Here is a 20900-nt window from a genome sequence, read left to right as displayed (position 1 = left end):
TTCAGACCTGTTTCAGACCATCAAACCTGTTACTCGGACTGCGTATAGAAGTAACAAGAGAAACTTTCTGTTTCCCAGGCCCCTTCTTAACCTGTAACTGCTGATGGCAGCAAACAATTGGACTTTTTCTCTACAGCAAGCTGGTGCTTGCAGCGAGAGCAAAGAGTCGGGGGCCGTGGGAGCAAGGTGCTCCCTGAAAAGGCTGGAAGTGAATCAAGTCCTCCCAGTATAAATAACCTCATCAAGAACTGCCTGTTACAATCTGTTCTTTGATTTGCTCCTGGGACAACAATGGTTTGTCTTTTAAGAAACCATTTCCATGATAAAATTTATCACTGAAGAAAATGAATGCCTATCCTCATGGTTGACAATCTCAACACCGCAATGGTCAATACAAAAATCTCAAGCAAAATAGTAGTCATGCATGGAATAAAAGTCACAATAGGACAAAGTAACCATGAAGGATTCATTAATAAAACATTTACCAGTTTCAGTGAGACCAAGATTTTACCATTTTATCTTTTTGATGCAGGGAATAACAGTTTCATAAATTGCTGGGTTTGCACAGTAAAATTGTAGCCAGAAATGGCTGTTCCCTGTTGCCAAATATGATTATTATGGAAGGCCTGAGAAATGAGCCTGAAAATGCCTTCAAGACTCTAAGTACTATCCTTCCTCTTAGAAGAAAATAATTACCTTGATGTGGCAATCAAACTCATAGTATTGCTGACCCTTAATGTTTTCAGTAAGATTGCCATTATCTGTGGAAGATACATATACACACATTACCCCCAAAGTATCTGGTCTTCACAACAACGCAGAGCACTTACTACATTAATATTGAATGATACACTTATTCCAGATTTTCCTTAATAAGCAGAGATAGTTCAAATGAGCTGAATCAACACTGGGAGAAGCTCCACGTGAAGTGGAATCAACAGTAATTGCCTTAATAAGCATCCTTGTATGGACTTAATGTAAAGACTGTAGATCGTTTAAGAGCACAGAGGCTCTTACAAAGTATTAATTTTGGGAAGATGATCAGTACACAGCAGAGATCCTTTCAGAGGAAACTGTAGCTCTCGCGTATGAGCCCCTTAATATTTCTGCTCTCAAGATAGTTAGTGTGTGCTGGACTGATCTTGAGATTTGTGCCTGTAAGAATCAGTGCAGAATTTGTCTTCTTGGTTTTTATTACTTACAGACCTAAAACTGTATTGCGGACGGGACAGGTCAGAATATCAGGCATCCCACAAGTTCATGATTTATCTGCACATGCACTGCTGTGTTTTGTACTAGAATCATTGTAACATAGAACCACTTATAGAAGAAGGCAAAACACCCAGTTCAGATTTAGATTTAATACAGACAGATATATTTAAAGGTATAAGATTAGTTACCAATAAGAGAAATCCATCTCTTTTCTCCATGTTCTTACTAGCCCCTGCAACAGGTTATGACATCTTTATGAAACCTATACCATACCATCTCAATTAATCCTGACGCATTTAACATCAAAAGCGAGACTAAGTCACTGAGAAAAAGTGAAATGGTATTGCTAAAGCGAAAAGCTATTTGGACAACTGAGTAACTAATTTACAAAGACAGAACCTGACAAAACGAGTGCTTTTCAGCTAAATTACTGTCATGTTTTGTGCAATTTTTCTACACGTCATCTCACAATGACCCATCTTTGCTTATACTATTCTCCCTCATCATGAAGAGCTATGCTGAATTTTCCTCTCAGAAGGCCTGCAAATGTGTTCTGACAAGTCAAATGACTGATTCTACCTTGTCCATCCAGGCAAAATCAGAGAAGTTCTTCTGAAAGACAGTGGGAGATTGACACCAACAGTAACATGTCATCAGTATGAAGAGTATGCAAGTCAGAAAAGTTAGTTATTCAGACCAACAGGCTAAATTAGACACTTCCAGTGTGTCACAGAACATATACTTCAATCTATATTTATACTTACGGTTTTCCAGACATGGGATGGCCAACAGCAGATTTAGGAAATCATAACGTGTTTGTAAGAGGAGTGGATAGGAGAAGTTGATGTTTCACAGGCTCATCACATCAGAAGGTGCTTGTTTAGCGAAAGCGCTGCACCGCCTCTCATTCAGGCACCGAGATGAACCCAGCACTCGTGGCAGAGCGGGCTCACCAGCGGGAGAGCGCGATTCACAGCTCCCGTCCCTTACGTAAGGCTGTAACCTCTATTGACAGCCATCTGCCGTGGCTGTTGTGTAACAAGCCGTAGTTGAGTGTTTCTGCCATCATATGGTAAATTTCCTTAAAATACACATGCAAAAATCACTACACAAAGACCCAGAAATTATTTAACTAGATGCAAGTCCCAGATTTCACAGATGAATGGTAGTTTCGAGCAGACTTCAAACTCCTCTGCATGGGGGGACTGTAATTTTCTTCTTGATTTCTAGCATCTATGGCTTACAGGAGGACACATTGATCAAAACTTTTTGTTGAATGGGATTTGCATTGCTAGTTATCTCCATTTTCTGTCTTCCTTGAGATTTATACGCAGATTAAATAAAAGGATTTTTTGATTTCATTATTATCCTTCCACATATAGGCAGTTTTTAAGGAAGGAGAAGGCAACAAGTGGTTTTGATGCTTGTTTGGTTTTTTTTTCCCTGCTATTGCATCTATGTGATTCCAGCTTCTCATCACAAATTTCTACAGAGACACAGTCTTCACAAGCTGAATTACAGAAGACCACCTATGGCCTAAAAGTCATGGAAAAACGAGACATACTTCAATACTTTAAATGAAAAATTCTGAAAATAAAACAGATACATTCTTATCTTCCAGGAGAAGGGATGAACAGAGAATAATAAAGAACCGATGTTCCCTTAAAACTAATAAAAAGGATTTTGGTCAAATTCAGACTGAATTTTTCTACTTCTCCAAATAAAACTGTGTGACGACTTCTTTAAATGTTATTTTAGCCTATACTAAGTATAGACAGATATGAATTTTGTAAAGGCTGACAATTAATTTAAAACCAAAATATGAAATGGAAATAAATTCTAACCCCACCTTCAATCTTTCCAGAAAGAAAGCCAGGGGGTAGGTGAGAGGGTGGATGGGGGCATTGTGCAAACTTACTGTTGGTTGTTTTTCTAAAAGGACTGCAAATTCAATGAAAGTGGTGGTGGGGGGAAGCTCTGGTTTTGCACACAAAAGTAATGAAAGCAATTAGATTTAATGCTGTTTGGAAACGGCTCTCACACTGGTGGATTTTGTTGGTTTTGTTGTTTTTACTTGCGAAGATGAACACAAACTTAGAATCCGAGATTTAATTTAAAATAGTCCCCTCCTGCCTTCTACATTAGAAACATGAAGATCACCAATACTCTTGTGATTTTTAAAATCTATCCTGCAGTACTGATAGAAAAAAAAAAAAAAAAAAAAATAAAAAAATCGCTGAATAACATCTGTACTGCACATTCTGTACAAATCACTGTTAGTTTACCTATAGAAACAAATATTACTTCCAGTTGCTTACTGTGTTACTATAATATTTAGATTTTGTTTTTTAAGATTTTGAGAAACAACTATACTATCAAAAATGACAGTGATTTTGAATGTGGTTTTCTCTTCCCGCTGCATTAGTAGCAAAGTTGTGATTTCAATTAATCTCTCTTGAGCTTTAACTTTTCGATATGTTTTGACACCAAACACATTCATGCTTCCATTTATCACTGGTCAACCATTTTACTAAAGTTTTGTTAATGTTGCACTTCTGATTTTGAGCATTTGATTGCAGTTCTGCAGAATAAAGCCTAGGTTCCTATTTTAAAGAAAAAAGAACCCCACAAAACAAATCGAGAAGATTCATACTATTCACACAAACTAAAATTTTACAGCTTCAGCACAACTCAAATTTGAAAATACATCATCTTTTACAGTTTGTATCCTGAGGTCTCTACGCACACTTGATCAAAGAGGCAGAAAAACATGTCCCTCATTCCCCAAAGGATATATTTCCTTTCTTATTTTACCTTGCTGAGGTTTCATATTCCCCAGCCCATCTCTTATGTGATGCATCTTTTCCCATCTATAGATAAATTCACTAAAACTTCTGAAGTGACTTTGTTGGTTTTCTCCTTGATTGCTATTTCTATTAAGGCAATTCCTTCCTTCCTTCTGTTCAACCTTTAATGCATCAACACTAATCTAGGTTGATTTGTGATGCATTTGAACTGGAGGAACTCTGTTTATATATCCTTATAAAGAAACCGTAGTTAACAGAAATGCCATACCCACTTGATGGATGCTAACAGATCTTATACGGATTTGTAATTTTCAGGGACTTCACTTGACCATTGTCACTGCACAGCTCTTAAAATCTAATTTTACAAGGCAATGAAACATCACCTTTTGATTATTTCATTTTTGTAAAAGCTTAATGTCCTAGAGCAACATTAACGATTTTTATTCTGTGAACATACAGTTGATGTAGCACTCTCTTTGCAATTAGATTGATAAAACAGCATAAAATGACAATTACTACAAAAGAAATTTGGTCTGCAGCCGCTCCCTGCACATGCTTTCTTTGAATACAAAACAGTCTTAAATAGATGGCATAATTACTGCAGAAAGGCTTAAAAACCTTTTATTTTTGAAACAAAGTCAAGCCACAAAATTCAGATTTAGATCCAGATTTCAAAAGGTTGGGGGGGGGATGTTAAACAAGCCCCATGTTAAATCTGTTTTAGAAGGACTTCCCCTCTGCAAAACTCAGATATCCTCCTCTGGCTAGTAAGTCCTCCTATTTTCCCTAAATTCTGTTCCATTCATAACTGTCCCTACCTACATCCAACCTTCAAATTCTTTCCAATAGCAAAATCTTATTTTCTCCTATGTCTTCCAGAAATAAAAAAAAAAAAAAATTCAAGAGGAATGTTGACAAATTCAGAAAGATTAAGTAAAGTTGACAAAAAACCCCATTCAGGTTCTAGAAAAACAATCCTTCAGTAAGAGAGTCAGATGTTTCATGTATTTTATTTATTCAAATTATTTGAAAAAATAGTCTATAGATATTTCACCACTGTGATGTGATTCTTCCCTCTATTTAATAACAGTCCCTTTACAGACTACCTTCGTGGAGTCCAGTGCAGTTAGCAGAAACTTCAAAGCCAGTTCTGCTTAAAGCAGGAGGCTGAACTTCCTGAGTTCTGCACAGAAATTCAGACTTCTCTTTCAACCTAAATTATCCTATGATCTTACAAATACAAAACTGGACAGGGGGGAAAAAAAGTTAAAAAGAAAATAAAGGGAAAAAAAATCAGGTAAAAAGCCCAAGATTTCTACTTGGGCTTTTTGGTGGGCTTTTATTTTTTTGGAGTAGGTGGGTGTGGGTCTTGAGGCTTTGAATACATTTCTGGTAAAACACCTTTTTCCTTCTTAAACTATCTGGAGTTGTTTTACTTCACAGTCACAGTCTTCCAGGAGAGGGGGTTTGATCCTTTGCTACATAAAGAGTTAATGTAAGAATGAGTAACTGCAGATTCCAGACATGACACTTGCAGGTTTCTCTTTGATGAGGTTCAAAAAGAAACATGATGCGTGCCATGCTGTCACAGGTTAAAGTACTGTAAGAGCACAGGCCATAGCAACCTCTATAGGAATAAGACTTCTGACATTTGTAAAAGCCAGTTTAACTGACCCAAAGTGAAACATGGTGGAAACCAATAGAAAAAAATATCAGTGTAGAAACAAAGTGTGCATTTTAACAAAGAACATAACTGATGAATTTGGGCTGGGCAAAAATTTTGTATGGAAGCTGAAAAGCCTTGAAACCCTCAGAGAAGGGATGATAAACAAAACCTGTTTCCAGTGGCTAGTTCTTGCTGATTTAAGTGGTTTACAAATGAACTATGATCAGCTTACAGAAGGAATTACGTGATGGGGCTGACTGCAACAGCAGGAGTGTGTCCTAATGACCTATAAGCTTTCTATCCTTTTTTTTTTTTTTTTTATCCTTTTAGAAAATAATGCATTTATTTTGAAAAAGGTTTGGACAACATTCCCAATATTTGATAGGGGTTCCCTCTTCACTTAAGCTTCTGAGGTCAAATAGGACAACTTGAACGTTAATATAACAAATGTAAAATTAATACTGCACATTTTAAATCTGAAATACATTTTTTTGCATAGGAAAATAGCTTTCAAAGCTAAGTTAAGAGCAAAATAGCTGAAGGCGGAGTTCAGCAATTCTGTAGAAAAGGGGTAATGTGACAAACCCATTCTCAAGGCCTTGTTCACTGCTTTGGAATATCCGCACAGAACAGTCAAAGCTTTAAAGTTTATACTTTGCCTCAGGATAAAAGATGATCACAATAAATATCCACAACCGACATACCACTTACCTTTCAAGACTTGTTGGGCCAGGCAGGTCTACTCCAGAACACTATAAAGGATAGTACATGAGTACATTTGTACAATTTATGTTGTATATAATTCCCAATCCTATAGATACACACAGGACTGCACATGCCTGAGAAATGACTTGTACATAAAGTTATATTAGAGTTGTATTTATAATGTTGAAAATGTGAGTGCTCTACCATTGCTATAAACTGTATTTATAGAGGAGTTAGCTCAGATGGAGAAAGCTGAAGCAGTGTTTCAAATATACTCCTATCCTTTCCTTCCAGCATGTGAGAGCTCTTTCTTTTCTCTTTGTTCCATTAGTACTTCCTTCAGAGATGACGCAGAAGATGACTGAAAGAGTTCAAGGACTTGTCCTGCCCAATATTAGCAGGGCTGACAGATCCTCTTCTTGATAGCATTGTCGGTGCTTATTGGTGACGTTATTAATTTTGTTAGGTTTTTTGTGGCTCCCATGGTTTAGACAGGTTTTTCCCATATTCCAATATTAACAAACTTCTCAAACTACTTCCATTTGGATTGTTTTTTTTTTGTGTGTGTGTGTTTTCTTTTGTCTTTTGTTTGTTCTGTGTTTTTTTGTGTTTTTTTTTTTGTTTTTTTTGTTTTTTTGTTTTTTTTTTTTTAAAAAACAAACCCATCTTTCACTTATAGCCAAAAAACCTGGTTAAGAGTGGAGAAATTAAGGGAAGTGGAAGCTGTTAATATCTGTGATGCTTGAAAGTCCAGTAGAAAGGCCTGTGTTTGGGGTGTTTTGACATTGCTCTATGTGTGTCCTACATCTGTTTCCTTATAATTTGGTCCTAACTTTGAGCTGAAGAAAGGTAGCGGACAGCAGGTCTGACTGCAAGAAGCCATGGATGGCTATTCAGGAACTCTGAAACACCAGCAGGTGGTTTCAAGAGGTTTCCTGAAAACAGAATCTTAAATATCTTAACTGCTTAGTTTAATAAAACTACATGTACACGATTTATCGTGCATTAACCCATATAAAGTACTCCCATATTAAATAATCTGTATTCATATCTGTGATGTAAAGTCAAGACCTGCCCAACAAACACCTAAAACAATGTAAGAAGCTGGTTTTGGCATGATACTGTTAAAAATATTGCAGAGACATATCACAGTACTTGTCACTATGCAACCTCAAATAATAGCCATGCTGAACAAGTTTGGTTTGTTTTAGAGGACTATTAAAAAAAAAAAACCAACCCAAACAACGAAACTCTTGCACATCTAAATAAATAACAATTTTAAGACAATATTGTTGCTATATTCCAAGTTACTGTGGTCCAGATTCACTTCCCATTTAATGAGAAGTGAATATTCTAAAATGTAACCTGCACTATCATAGGCAAGGTAAGATTAAAACTATGTTGCTTCAGTATTTCACGTACGCAAACTTCAACCCTAAGCAATCCCACAAAACTCAAATGAGCTGGACTTGTTTATGGAGCTTGACTGTCACCAGCCAGTGTTAGCTCCGTGCAGTCCAGACACAAGGGCACTCATCTGAGTGTTCAGTTTTTGGAAATTAAGCCTTGCATTCTGAAGCCACCTCCAAATTCACCCTTTAGTGTCCGCCAGAGTTCTCTTCCTAATCCAAACACACATTCAACCACAAAACTAAGTTTTTGCAAAGTAACACAAGAGCCTTTGGAGATGATCATATTAAGCTTGACTACTGCGTCATACTTTTTATATTCCTCAGGTTATGTGAATAGGAAATATTTCTGCCACTGAGTGCTAATTATCTGCACGATATTAATTTTTTTCCTCTCCAAAAGGAAGATAAATCCATTACTGATTGAACTCCTGAGCAAAATGTTAACGTTGTCAGTGTCCAGCTGCAACACAAAGTTTCTAACATCTACCTTTCACGCTAGGCATGCTTACAAGTGCATACGCACATACATCCACAGAGATATATCACACTATGCCAACACACAGAAATGCATCTGAGCAGAAGCTTTACCTCTTTTGAATACAACGGAGGATCAAATATAAGTTAAATTTCAAAACTGACTGGGAAAGTAATGAACTTACGTTAACCTTCTTTATTTACATTGGAAGAGGCCTTCTTGGGCCATAGGTGTTTCCAGTGGATCTACATCAACATCAAGCCAAGGTCCCTTGCTCTTACATACCCTAAATAACATAATTTTGAAAGAAAGCCTCAATAAAAAAAATAATTTTGAAAGAAAGCCTCAATAAAAAAAATAAAAATTGCTTTTGTAGTCAGAAGGTGTAAAAAGGACATTTCAGGAGAACCTTAGCTTACTGAGCAGAATCAGGTGGCTGAACAATTCCACAGAAACAACGCAGTTAGAAACCAAGCAGAGTAAGTAAGCATCTCCCAAGAAAAGAGAAACAAGTCTGCGCAACCAACACAATGCTGCAAAGAAACAACAACAATACTGTCTGCAGTATATAAACACTGTAGGGCTTCTGGTCTTGTTAGATGCAGCTTAATCTGGAAAGTCTTTTCTGAGCTTTGTATTGTATCTATATGATTTTTACCTCTACTCTTGAGAGAGTAAAGCTACAGTTCCCTCTTAAAACCAAGTCAGACAGGCATCACCTGTCCTGTTGTTAATTGATTTTCCTTCCAGGATGCAAAGTACCTTTTTCCTTGACATATACACACCTTCTTTTTATCTGTGCACATACAGCTTGGCAGAAGTAAAACCTGCCTATTCATTACAGGCTTTGCACTTTACCACTAAAGGTTAAGCAAAAGGAAAAGCTAAACCAAATACAAAGCAAACTATAATGGGAGCTGTACAACATCAAGAATTACAAAACAACAGGTGTCTTTGGCAACAGGCTTTCACATGGAAAAGCATGAGGAAAAAAAACATAAAGCGCACACACACACACAAAAAGACTAGAAGAACAAGCATTATGCTTCAAAAAACACAAACAAAACAACCCAAATCAAATTTTAAAGAGCACCCAAAACCAGGAGACATACATTACAGCTTCCAGGTATAAGAACAAAACCAAGAGATTGGATATGACCCTTTGTTGTATGTCACTTCATTTAGAAATTTAAGATGAATGTTAATTAGTAAATTAATTAACTTCCAAGAAATTAATCTTGGCTAATATTTTTTACATAGTTTTGTTACAGAATTTTAAAAGTGCAACAGTGGAGCAGGAGAACATATATGCACAGATGGTATTCTCGCATATATTGAGCAGTATAATAGAAAGTTACTTTGTCTCCACATTACTACCTAAAAGCACACCTGTACTCCACAGAGAGCCTTCACTTGTAAAAGTGAAAAAAAAAATGTATTTTGCGTAAAACTGACACTGTGTATTTCCAAGGAGATTATAATCTCTGCAGTTCCAGACAATATGAATTTATTTTCTTTTGAAGGAACCGCTATGCAGCCTATACTTGGCTTCCTTTTAGGTTATGTAATTTGATTTGTTCTCGGGTCTAACATAGAGAAATGTGAACTTTCTAGCTTTAAGCAGGGACAGTATTATTCCTAATCATTAGGAATCAAGTCCTCTGATGGCCTGCCCTGCTGCAGCAGAACATGTTTTGTAAGAACAGAGACCGGAGGATGCGTTTTCATCCTACCAACAAAAGCCACACCGTTCTCTACAGGCAACTGCAGTGGTCCGTAATATGCTTTCTGACAATAGGCAAAGGGTCATCTTGCATGGCAAGAATAGCCTCCAGCATGGATTAAAAATATAAGAAAAATGTTTGACGTACTTGGATCTGACAAGATTGAGTCGGTTTTCGGCAAAAATTGGTCACAGCGAACTCCTTGGTAGCCCTCTTTGCACCTGAGAAAAAGGGGATAAATGACAAACATACGCATGCGATAGTAAAAGGTTAATTTCAAGGCAGCAAAATCAACTGACATTCTCCCTGCCAATGCTCCGAGGTACTTGCATATTTACAGCTATTTCAACTATTATGGAAGCAAGGTTATTACTGAAACACAATGGAAGCACGTAAAATCATTTGTAGTTCAAAAAATTCCCCTCAACCCTCTTTGATTGTTTTAGAAACTATGAAAAGAAATATCATTTAAGCATAACTCTCCTTTTAAATATCAATTCAGTGAAACAATCAAAGAAAAATCCTCAATAAATTAGACATATTTGTAATAAAATAAACTCATTAGGTAACACAAAGCTTTATAAAGCTTCTGTATTGTACAAGCATCACATTAACAACTTGTATATCTTTGGCTGTTTGAATAAGCAAGGAACACTTATATAGCCATTAATTTTAAGACTAGTTCTACTGTGCTTAAAAGATAACATGTTTAGGCATGATAGACAATGTCAGGTGCTGTTTTTAAGTGAAGAGTCTTAGATGTCCATGGAATTAGATTTTAAACACAACATAAAACAGAATATCCTCATAGCTTAACAAACATGAACTGGCTTTGACTGAGATTCTAATACTACTGTCTATCTTGAAACCTTACTTCGAAGAAACTCCATTTACTGCATTTGGACTGTTCACAAAAGTCTCTCTCTCTCATTTCAACTAAATGTATCAGAATCAGGCCTTTAATTATTTATTCACCAAGCAGTTTTTCAGAGAAAAGTGATGGACACTTTAATTATAAACGATAGCAACAGGGACTCCATATCTCCCACAGCTCTTGCACATCCTATAAACAATATGCTCAAATCAGCATCATCAACTTCATTAGGATTGACAACTGCAGCTTGAATTATGTGATAATGTCGAGAAGTTATCTGCTCCTTCACAATGTTTCAACTCGGGCTTCCTCTAGAAGTTGCCTTTTAAAATGCTTTTGGGTTAACAAAGTAATGCTTCAGTGAGAAGTACATCTCACCAGCCTTGATGCAGGGATTACAAAACACATTCGTGAACAAATATATAAAGTATAAGAATTGCCATCAGACCCCAAAAAGCAGTAAAAATCTATGGTAAAAAGAAGATTTTAAAAAAATTTATATATATTTCAAAACTTCCCTTTTGTCTTTGTGAAGGATACTGAGTTCTTCTCCGGAGGTCAGCTTCTTACTGGCACTCCTCTATCTATAAAATGACTAACTGGGAAAAAACTGAATTCAGATCCTATAGCAGTGGTCACAAATTACCAGTTAAGGAAAAAATGTTTGGTTTTTTTTTTTTCTTAAATGCAGAATATTAAATTAAAATTGTCCACTAGTCAGGAAAACTGAAGAAGTGTCCATATACTCAGACACTGCTGATTATGAAATATCAGAAGTTGTCTCACACCAAATGGAAACACTTCTTCACAGTCTTGAGAAGAGCTGACAGACCTCATTTCAAAGCTTAAGAACAACTTACATGGGTTGGGGATATTCTTGTCTTTGCATTAGCATTTCCTATTAACTTTTTGACATACATTTGTACCTGCCTCAGTTACTATTACCCTTAAAACCCTCTGTGCTAAACTGTTGGTCTGCAAGTCACAGAAGCGTTCATCACACAGCCTAATTCCACAACTGAACACCTTGATGTTACATGTGAGGATAAAGAGTCAGAGAGTGGTGACACCTGAAGAGCTGTACCGAGCACTCATCAGCACGTGTGTGTGAATGCCCATCGGCCAGAGGCAGGCAGAGAAATGCTACAAACACCCTCAGGCCAGCAGGAGCAGCCCCTTCCCTTCCTCTCTGATGGCCAACGGGGCACATCTGAGCCAGAAGCTCTGCTGCCTTCCTTTCCTTACCACTCCATTCCTCACATAACAGCTGACAAACAGAGTCCACACCATCAATTCCCCTGTCAGATGGTCCAGGTAATTAATTTTTCATGTCAGAATTGAAGGAGAGAAATTTTGCTACTGTTAGCTGCTAGGGTAGATTTGGGGGTCTCTATTCCAATCCTACCAACTGTGTCATGGTCTGAATCAAATATCAGACTTTAAGAAAATATTTTTTGTATCTCCCCAAAATGACAAAAGGTGCTATGGATATTTTCACCTTCCATTTAACGTTGTTCACAAGGATTAGATTTTATCATTTGCAAATATGGCAGATACCGATAAAGTTGGTGGCCTCAAAAACAACCTGATGGGAGACTCCTGTAACTGGTAAAGTATCACCCCAGTACAGGACTCTAAATTAGATGTGTTTCCATGTCTTTCTTTTCCTGACTTTGTAAGAGCAATGGGTTGGAACATCATATATCACACTCAGATTTATAACTTCTCCCTTGTAAAACTCAGCATCCCTGGTACCTGACTGAATGGCATGCTGTCACAGCTATGCTGTGCAATCTGGAGATAATGATGGGGGATGGATTTCTGCTCTTAAAAATGTATTGGCTATCATATCAAACTATTATTTTTATCCTATGTCAGACATATACTGCTACTTGTCTCCATCACTGTGAAACTGGAACATACAGTAATCAGCTGCCTGACTGACCTGGATGAGTCTAAAGCAACATTTTCACTTACCTGTACACTTCGATAAACATGCCACAGGAGAAATTTATTTTTGTTACTTTCCAAATTTAGCACAGAGGTGACTGATATACCAAAGAATAAACATAGTCCTTTAACGTAGTAACATAACCTTATACTAAGATAACAACTACTATGACCATGTACAGCTTGTGTTTTTAAAAAAATTTATTAACTTTTTCAGCAAAGATAAAAACCAAGCCTCCTAGTTTCATTAACAAATTATTTTTGAAATCCATAAGATACCAAATAATAGCAATAACTGCTCTGCTAATATTAGACCAAAGTTTAAACCTTTGTAATTAAGTCTTGTGAAATAAGTCTTATAGGACACACATTTGACAGTCATAACGTTACAATATGATAAAAGCTGATTGTGTTATGGCATTCTATAATCTTTGCTAAAGCATCTGCCATCCGTCCTCAATGGGCAGATGCAATAATTGTGCCCACGATACCTGACATGCATATATCCTGCCAATTGGCATCACACCTCTAAGGTAAAAAAAAACCCATCCTGACAAAAAACCCTATTACAACAACACTGTTGTGTCACCTACAGAAGTTCAGGAAAGTCCAATTGCGGTCATTCAATATTGCCACCTGCATTGTGAATGATCACTTCATATTTGTGGATGTATTAAAAGCGCTGTGAGTAATCAAAGAAATCTTGAGAAATGTTTTGATGCAGCTGTTTCAGAAATAATAATCTGATGATGTGACAAGCAAATGTTTATTAGATATGCCTTTAAAAAATAGAAAAAGAAAATGAAACTAGGATAAGACATTGCTTGTAGTGAAGCGAAAGCTCTGATCCACATGTGGGATTCCCACAGCAAAGGCCAGAAAGGATAGTCTAAGCTCCATTCCAACACCAGAAATCAGTTCTGTGCTGAAGCACTGCACTGAGTAAGCATGTGCCCAAGCCTGCTCAAGTGCAGACCAGGGTGAACGGCTCTAATAAATAGCGTTAATTATAGCCTCCTTGCAAAGTAAACACGAAAACAGAATTCCCTATTTTGCATTCAGATTTCATCAAAATAACTGTATCTGTCTAGGCTCTAGACCAAAAATAACAACAAAAATGTATGAATGGAATGATTTAATCAGAAATTAAATGGCATGAAAAGAGAATCACAGGTAAAGCTAATCTACAGCTGCTAAAACACTTGCAAACAGTACATCTCTAAATGGTATTTGTTAAATTCAGCTAAGGTTATTTTATCACGTGTTCTTCACATCTTTCATTGGTAATGTACTTTCTTTATATTATTCTTTTTAAGATCACCAAAGACAAATTGCATTGTGCATTGCACTTTACAGAATCACCCACAACGTCCTGTGTGTGAAAACATACACACAGAAACACTTTTCTCTTTCCTGGTAAATTTTTTTTTTTTCTTTTTACTCGAGCATATTTGCACTTAAGTATTAAACAGTAAGCAGTTAAGTAGGCAGTAAGTAAGTAAGTAAGCAGCATGACAGTTATTAGGTGAAGATTTTATTCACAACGGAAGAAAAATGTAATCTTAACAGTGAGGGTCAGACAGGATGTCTTCTCATGCAGCATGGCACTATAAGCAGAAAACAGGCTTCATAGATTCAACAGATTAGACCACTAAATCACAATTTAAAATTTTTCTTAGTGGATGCCATGATCAAAGCCAGACAGAAAATGAACGCTTCATAAAAATCAATAGTTTGCTGGTCAGGCACTCACCTGAGAAGTAAGAGATTCACATTCAGTTTTTGGTGTGAAAATGAAGTATTAAAGACTTGAGCCCAGTTTTCTATATCACAGATATGTCCTGATCACTTGATTATTATCTGTTTTAGGAAGGACTGCTCTTGTATTTACTTGAAAAAAAAAAATCAGAGATATTCAATTTCATCTCAAAATAGATTAGGGAGGGAAAAAAGGCAATGAAAAAGTTTCCAACACAGCTCTAATCACGCGTGAGTGAAACAGTCATGTGTTGAGCCTTGGACAGTTACTATTGTTATCAGGTAATTGTTTACACCCAACAGAGCTTGTAGTGAGATACAAACCCAAAGTAATATTTTAACTGCAAATCAGCTAATGGTTATTGGAGACTTTTCCAGAAATTGCAGGGCTGAGGAGACAAGGCATATATTGAGGAGTGCTGGCAGAGATGACGTTTTTCCCTTTGCAAATCTGTTTCTGTAGTTTCACAATGGAAAGACTTTTTCAAGTTGATATGACTTTTCCAATATTGTTTCATAAAAGGATCATGCAACAACTTACGAGCAATCTGTTAAAGGAAAAGGCTTTTCTTAATTGTGAGAGTGACCGTGGGTGTTGGACCGTAGGAGCTCTGACTGTGTGCGGTCTGTGGGCAGTAAGCACATGGGGCAGGGAGCACAGACGGGAAGAAGAGTGGGAGGAAGGGTGACAGCCCCTAATACAAAACCAGTTACAAAAGCAATAGGGAAAACTGCCCTTCATTAATTCCTCCCTTGATCGATTTAAGACTCCAACATATATAACTGAATAAAACTCAATCTCTTCCTGAAATGAAACACTGGACTTTAAAGCTAGATGAAAAGAACTTGCAGTTTTTCAATAGTTTCCGTGAGTGATATAGCACATCTACCTCACCACAGTCCAACCTATTACAGAGAATCACTTTTTAAAATATGCTTCTAACTGGCATGTTTCTAACTATGCTTCTATCCTTCTTCCTTGTCCAAAGATGACAAACTGTAGGTATTTTGTAATCAGACTTATGAAATGCACCAGAGAGATCTTCCATGTGGATTCACTATCTAACACAGCCTTCAGGTCTTGGTTGTGGTAATTTTTTTAAAACCCACAATGCAATCATTTAAGTCATATACGACCACAAAAATCCAGTAGCCTCTACTACTTTATATCACTAGAGTAAAGCAATTTCAGTAGTATTTACAGACACCATCAGTAAGCAAAAGAGAAAATGCTCCAAAAATCCAAACATGGATTTTTGACCACCCTTAGTAATCTTCAATAAAAATAGCCAAGGCTTCTAGCACCAAGAAGCAAAAATGATACCTTTTGTGCAAAAAAGAGTAAACAGAACCAGTCATTAAAAGGTATGCTTAGATAGGTGGGTCTTTACTTTGAAATGCTGTGGATTTATGACTGCAGCAATACAGTATGTGTACCTCTATACCAGAAGACTTTTGGGCACTTCTTGCATAAAGTTCTAGCCCTTACAGTCTATGTCATGCACAACATATAACTTACTAACTAAAATTAAACTAAAGTCAATATAAACAGATGAAATCAACTACATTAAATTAAAATGAATGCATGGCATTAGATAGAAGAAAACTAAGGACCCAATAAGAAGTTGGTTAAAGACACAGTATTTCTTGAACAAGAACATGAATCCCTTCAAGATGGGAAGGCCAGAACACTTGCCCAGGAAACTCTCCCCCCTCCTCTTTTTCTTTCAGATTTTTAGGTTGGTTTTTTTTTTTCTTTGTTTTTTTTTTTCTAAAATAATGTCCAAAACAGAGATGCAACTTACTGCATAACAAAGGTTTCATATCAGGATTTGAACATACTTTATGTTTTGAAGACTTTGCAATCTATTAGGAGATGGAATTAAGATATGTATCTGCCTTTTTCTTTTCTAAGAAATAAGGTTGACTATTATGTAAAGAAATAGTACAATTCTTACAGAATGGACAATATCAACTTTAGGGAAAAAATATCACTTCTCTGTCAATTTTCTTTTAAAACATTGCAGCTGTTAAAAATAAGTAGAGCAAGTAACCACAAAGGAAATTATATTGAAAAGGCAGCCAAAGAAGGGTATGAAAAGGTTTTTTCTATACTATTTGCCCTAGAAGCAGGCTAGCTGAAAAATTCTAACATCAATAGAGAAATTGAATCATTCTTTTTAAAAATCATACTTATCATTGGTATAATTCACTATATTTTTTCAGCATTTAAATTGCCAGTGCACTTCTCTGAAATAGGGAATTGCTATTATGCTCTTGGTGCAAATGGCATTGAGATTGAAGGTCACAGCTACAAAACCCCGAGTCATTGCCCAGATTTAGATAATACAACTTTCAACTAATTTGTTGACTCCAGTGTTTCAGGCTCCTTTAGCCTTGGAGAAACTAAATGCGTATACTTTTGTAAAATCTGAATTCTCAAAATCCTCTGTAGGAACCGTTGAGCTAAGTGAAGCTTTTAGCATTGAAAAAAACAGTTATGTCGATTTGACTTAAATGCCTAAGCCAAAATTATGCTGGAACTACTGAATTATCATTCCTCTCCTGATCTGGATGGCTTTCCTTCTTTGTCTTTCATAAAAGGTAGGTCAGAAAAAGAAATAAAAATTAACAAGAGATGTTATTAAAGCCATTTAAGCCATCCAGACCCATGGCAACACCTGAACTTATAATCATTTCATGTCCCCTCAACAACAGAACTTTTTTTTATTTTATTTTATTTTAAGGTGTTCCCTTAAAAAAACGAAAAGGTGTTTCATATACTTAATCAAACCACAATATAGTGGATCTATAATACAGTACTCACTTAAAACTCAAGTTAGGTTTTGTAACCCAAGATATATTTATTATATCTTTATATATAAATTTATTTTGTTATTGATAGTTACTTGGTGTCAAATTTACTTGTGGCATATCCACATGCAGGGAGTCAAGATTTCACACTAATACAAAGGCTTTAGGCTTTTCAGGGGATAAGAATTATCTTCACCCACTGAAGATAATGAAAACCTTAAGAAATTATTTTTCCTTTTGTTTCCATAATATGTATATCTGGATACAATCCTTAGGCATAACAATTTGAAGTGGCAACTTCGCAATTGACTGTAATTTAGTTTCAACTAATGCAAGATTGAAGAAAGGTGTTGCATTTAGTTTTTTATTGTAGCAAGCATGTGAGAATTTGAATAGGGTACAGTTAGAAGTCAGCAACAGGTAGCTAGAATACAGTCATGTTTCAACTTTAGTCAGTTGTCAGTGGTGTATAATCATATATATAGAAGGCACTGGGACCTAGACAGACCTACTTATGCTGCTTGTCCAATCAAAATAAATGTATTTATTTAAATCCGTATAAAATAGACAGACGCTTAACGTCAGTGCTGAACGGAGCCTGACTGATGTGACTCTCCATCTCTGGGCTGCTACTCTATCAATTATGCATGTCAAATCTTGCTATGTAGTTTCAAAGAAAAAAAAAAACCAAAAACCACAAAAACCTTTTACTTGTGATTGAGCTAGGATGAATGCTATGATTTCAAGAGATGACATCCTCTCCTGTCGTCTATGCTTCATTTTCCATCATATATTTTAACAACAAATTTTCTAGTTTTGAAGTCCTTTGTTTCCTTTCAGCTGGAGAACAGTCTTTGAGTAAGACTGTGTTCAGGAACTATCAAACCCAAGCGTATTTGGGTGACTAGAGAACAGACATCATGGCGATCACCTGGCTTGCTCAGTAATCAACAAAAATGAAATCTTTGTCTGTCCATTCACAGCTTCATAATACAGAGCAGTAGTCTATTGTGCTGGAGAAAAATTCAAATCTGACAGGACTGCATTACTCTACTGCAAAAAACATGGCTAGAAACACAAACACCACAGACAGAACTGGGCAGAAGCAGTCACCAAAAATAAACAGAGGGACCAAGGCTGACCAGCATTTACATGCCAAAAATAACCCATCTGTAGAAGAAATCCTAAGAATCCTGAAGTATTGCCACATGCTTAGCATCCATATTCCAATGGACAAGGAAGATGAAAGGAGCAAAGATGCGATACTGCCTTCTGAAATTAAGACTAATTAAACAAAATTATAGAAAACCCCAAAACTTTAATGGAGCAGTGTATGGAGGAGCACTTTAACTCCTAGTTTTCATGGTAAAACTGGATTTGGATGAAGGCTGGAAAAAGTAATCAATAACACGCAATGTTGACAAGGACAAGGCCATGCTTGCTTTATGCTAAATCTTTTAAAATCACGGTCCCAGGAGACATATCCTTGCCTATATCAATTAGAAAATCATGCTTAGTATCAGCTCAATTTTTCACAGGTGCACTCTAGTAAAATAAAATGTTATAAGGTCAACAAGTGATAACTTTTATTCAAAAGCTCATATGCGCTACTAATTCCATCTGCTACTGCTTACAGTACTTTGCAACTCTTTCTATGTCAGACAGTACTGGACAGGCGACACAATTTTTTCATTATAAAAGTCTTGACCATTACAAATATACTACTCAAAATCAAATAAGATATCAGTATGTGGAAAAATCTTTTTGAAAAGATAGAAATGTGAACAGGTTTTGTGAGCATTCTTCATTTTAAGAATATACATTTTTTAATGTTTAGCTTTTGTTACTTTATGTTATCGCTGAAATAAGGAAACTTGCAGTTGCTGCATAAATTGAGTCCTCAATGCCAATATTAACTCTAAGACCTGGAAATGCTAGATTTAATTCAGTAGAGGTGGGCAAATGTTTAACAGGACATTTTGGAAGCAACTCTGTGCCTGCACTTCAGAACTGCAATTTCTACATTTTCTTTTGCTTTTTGAAGGAAGATTTTAGTGCTGATTTGTACCAGGAGCAAGTTGCCACAGCCTGTTCATTCTAGTAGTTCAATTCAAGTTCATTGTATATATCCATACCGTCTGGCAGCATTTTGACCAGCCTCAAGTGTGGCACAATGCAATAATACTGCCCCTGTCCTGGTGCTTTATTTTTCAGATTTAACTCAACAGAAAGATGAACACAGACTTTCCTAGTCCATGTTGCACCATTAAAAAATAATAAAAAAAAAATATTCCCTCCTCCTTAACAAGAAACCTGTAACAAATCTGTAAACCACAAAAGCATTAGAAACTGTCTTGGAATATCATCTAATAAACATAATGTTTAACCAACTAACTGAGCAATCATTTCTCTGCTATTTCAGATTTAACCAATCAAAAAAACTGAAAAGCTTTGATTAGGTTTTTCCACAATATATCTCTGCTGTGTGATAAATGATTTACTATGGATGATAAATGAATATAGTCTTTCATTATGTATGGCATTCATCAGCTATGAGAAAGCTTTTGAATAAATGGAAAGTGATTTCATACCATATTCAAAGCATCATGCAACTAAGGCACAGATGAAAGCCACATTCAACACTTGAAAAAACAAATTAAAATGAGACCTTTGCTTTACATTGTATCTGCCCAAGATTACTATCTATATAAAAGCCCTTCAGAACTCTTCTTGAAATCATCTTTCAGGGACTGGACTTAGGTAGGAAAAAAAATATGTCCAAAAATCAATAAAGAAGGGATTAAAAGATGGAAGATTGATAGATGCTATCATGGTACTCGGTCAGAACCTACCTCACCTTCAAGTGGCTAGTTATTAAAGATGGCAATTACAACAATAAGTGAGGCAATTCTAAACAGGAGTGCAAATTCACTAGTAGGTGGCATAACAGGTTTGCTGGATGTGTTTCTTTCACCAGTTTCTTTCCCACATATTACAAGCTCAACATTGAAGCCTTTTGCTTCCAGCTACTTAATGAAAGCAACAGTCCTGGACTTCTCTCAAGAACTTACAAATGTTTTTCATTTTGTTTCATGGAGTATTTCCCAACTCCAAAATAGAGCCAAAAATACACAGAGAAATTAAATTCTCTTTTTCAAACCCAAGACAGAAGTACAATGGATCCTTTGCTTATCATGAAAAAGTCATGCAAGATTTCCAGTCCAGCCCTGCAGATTCAAAACACTTGTCAAGTTTCAGCAAAACTTTATAATTCTTTTTTTTTTGGACAATTCAAAATTCACGTAAGAAGTCAGATGCTTGACTAGTAATAATATCTGTATGCAGTAATGCTTGTCACTCCTCTCCTCAACAGCTCAAGGCCACATCAAGCCAATGCTTATCCTCAGAGACAGAGCACCTCTGCCAGGCCCTCAAAACCCCTCGGTTATTCAGTTGGGTATTTTTTTTTTGTACCTGTTTTTATACCTGATTTGGAAAGAATA

The 20900-nt window shown here is 36.3% G+C and overlaps 1 protein-coding gene across 1 annotated transcript in view; it reads right to left on the bottom strand.

The window, feature by feature from the left end:
- The window catches only part of NRG3 (neuregulin 3), a 400979-nt gene that overhangs the window by 95798 nt on the left and 284281 nt on the right, over positions 1-20900 (bottom strand). Inside the window, exon 3 of the mRNA XM_074154671.1 lies at positions 10149-10222. Coding sequence (XP_074010772.1) covers positions 10149-10222 — 74 coding nt within the window. The remainder of the gene's footprint in view (positions 1-10148; positions 10223-20900) is intronic.

The sequence above is a fragment of the Numenius arquata genome, chromosome 10, assembly GCF_964106895.1.
Source record: "Numenius arquata chromosome 10, bNumArq3.hap1.1, whole genome shotgun sequence".
In the NCBI taxonomy this organism is placed as follows: domain Eukaryota; kingdom Metazoa; phylum Chordata; class Aves; order Charadriiformes; family Scolopacidae; genus Numenius; species Numenius arquata.
Note: the sequence above shows the minus strand (reverse complement) of the source record. Positions and strands in the feature narration are given on the sequence as shown.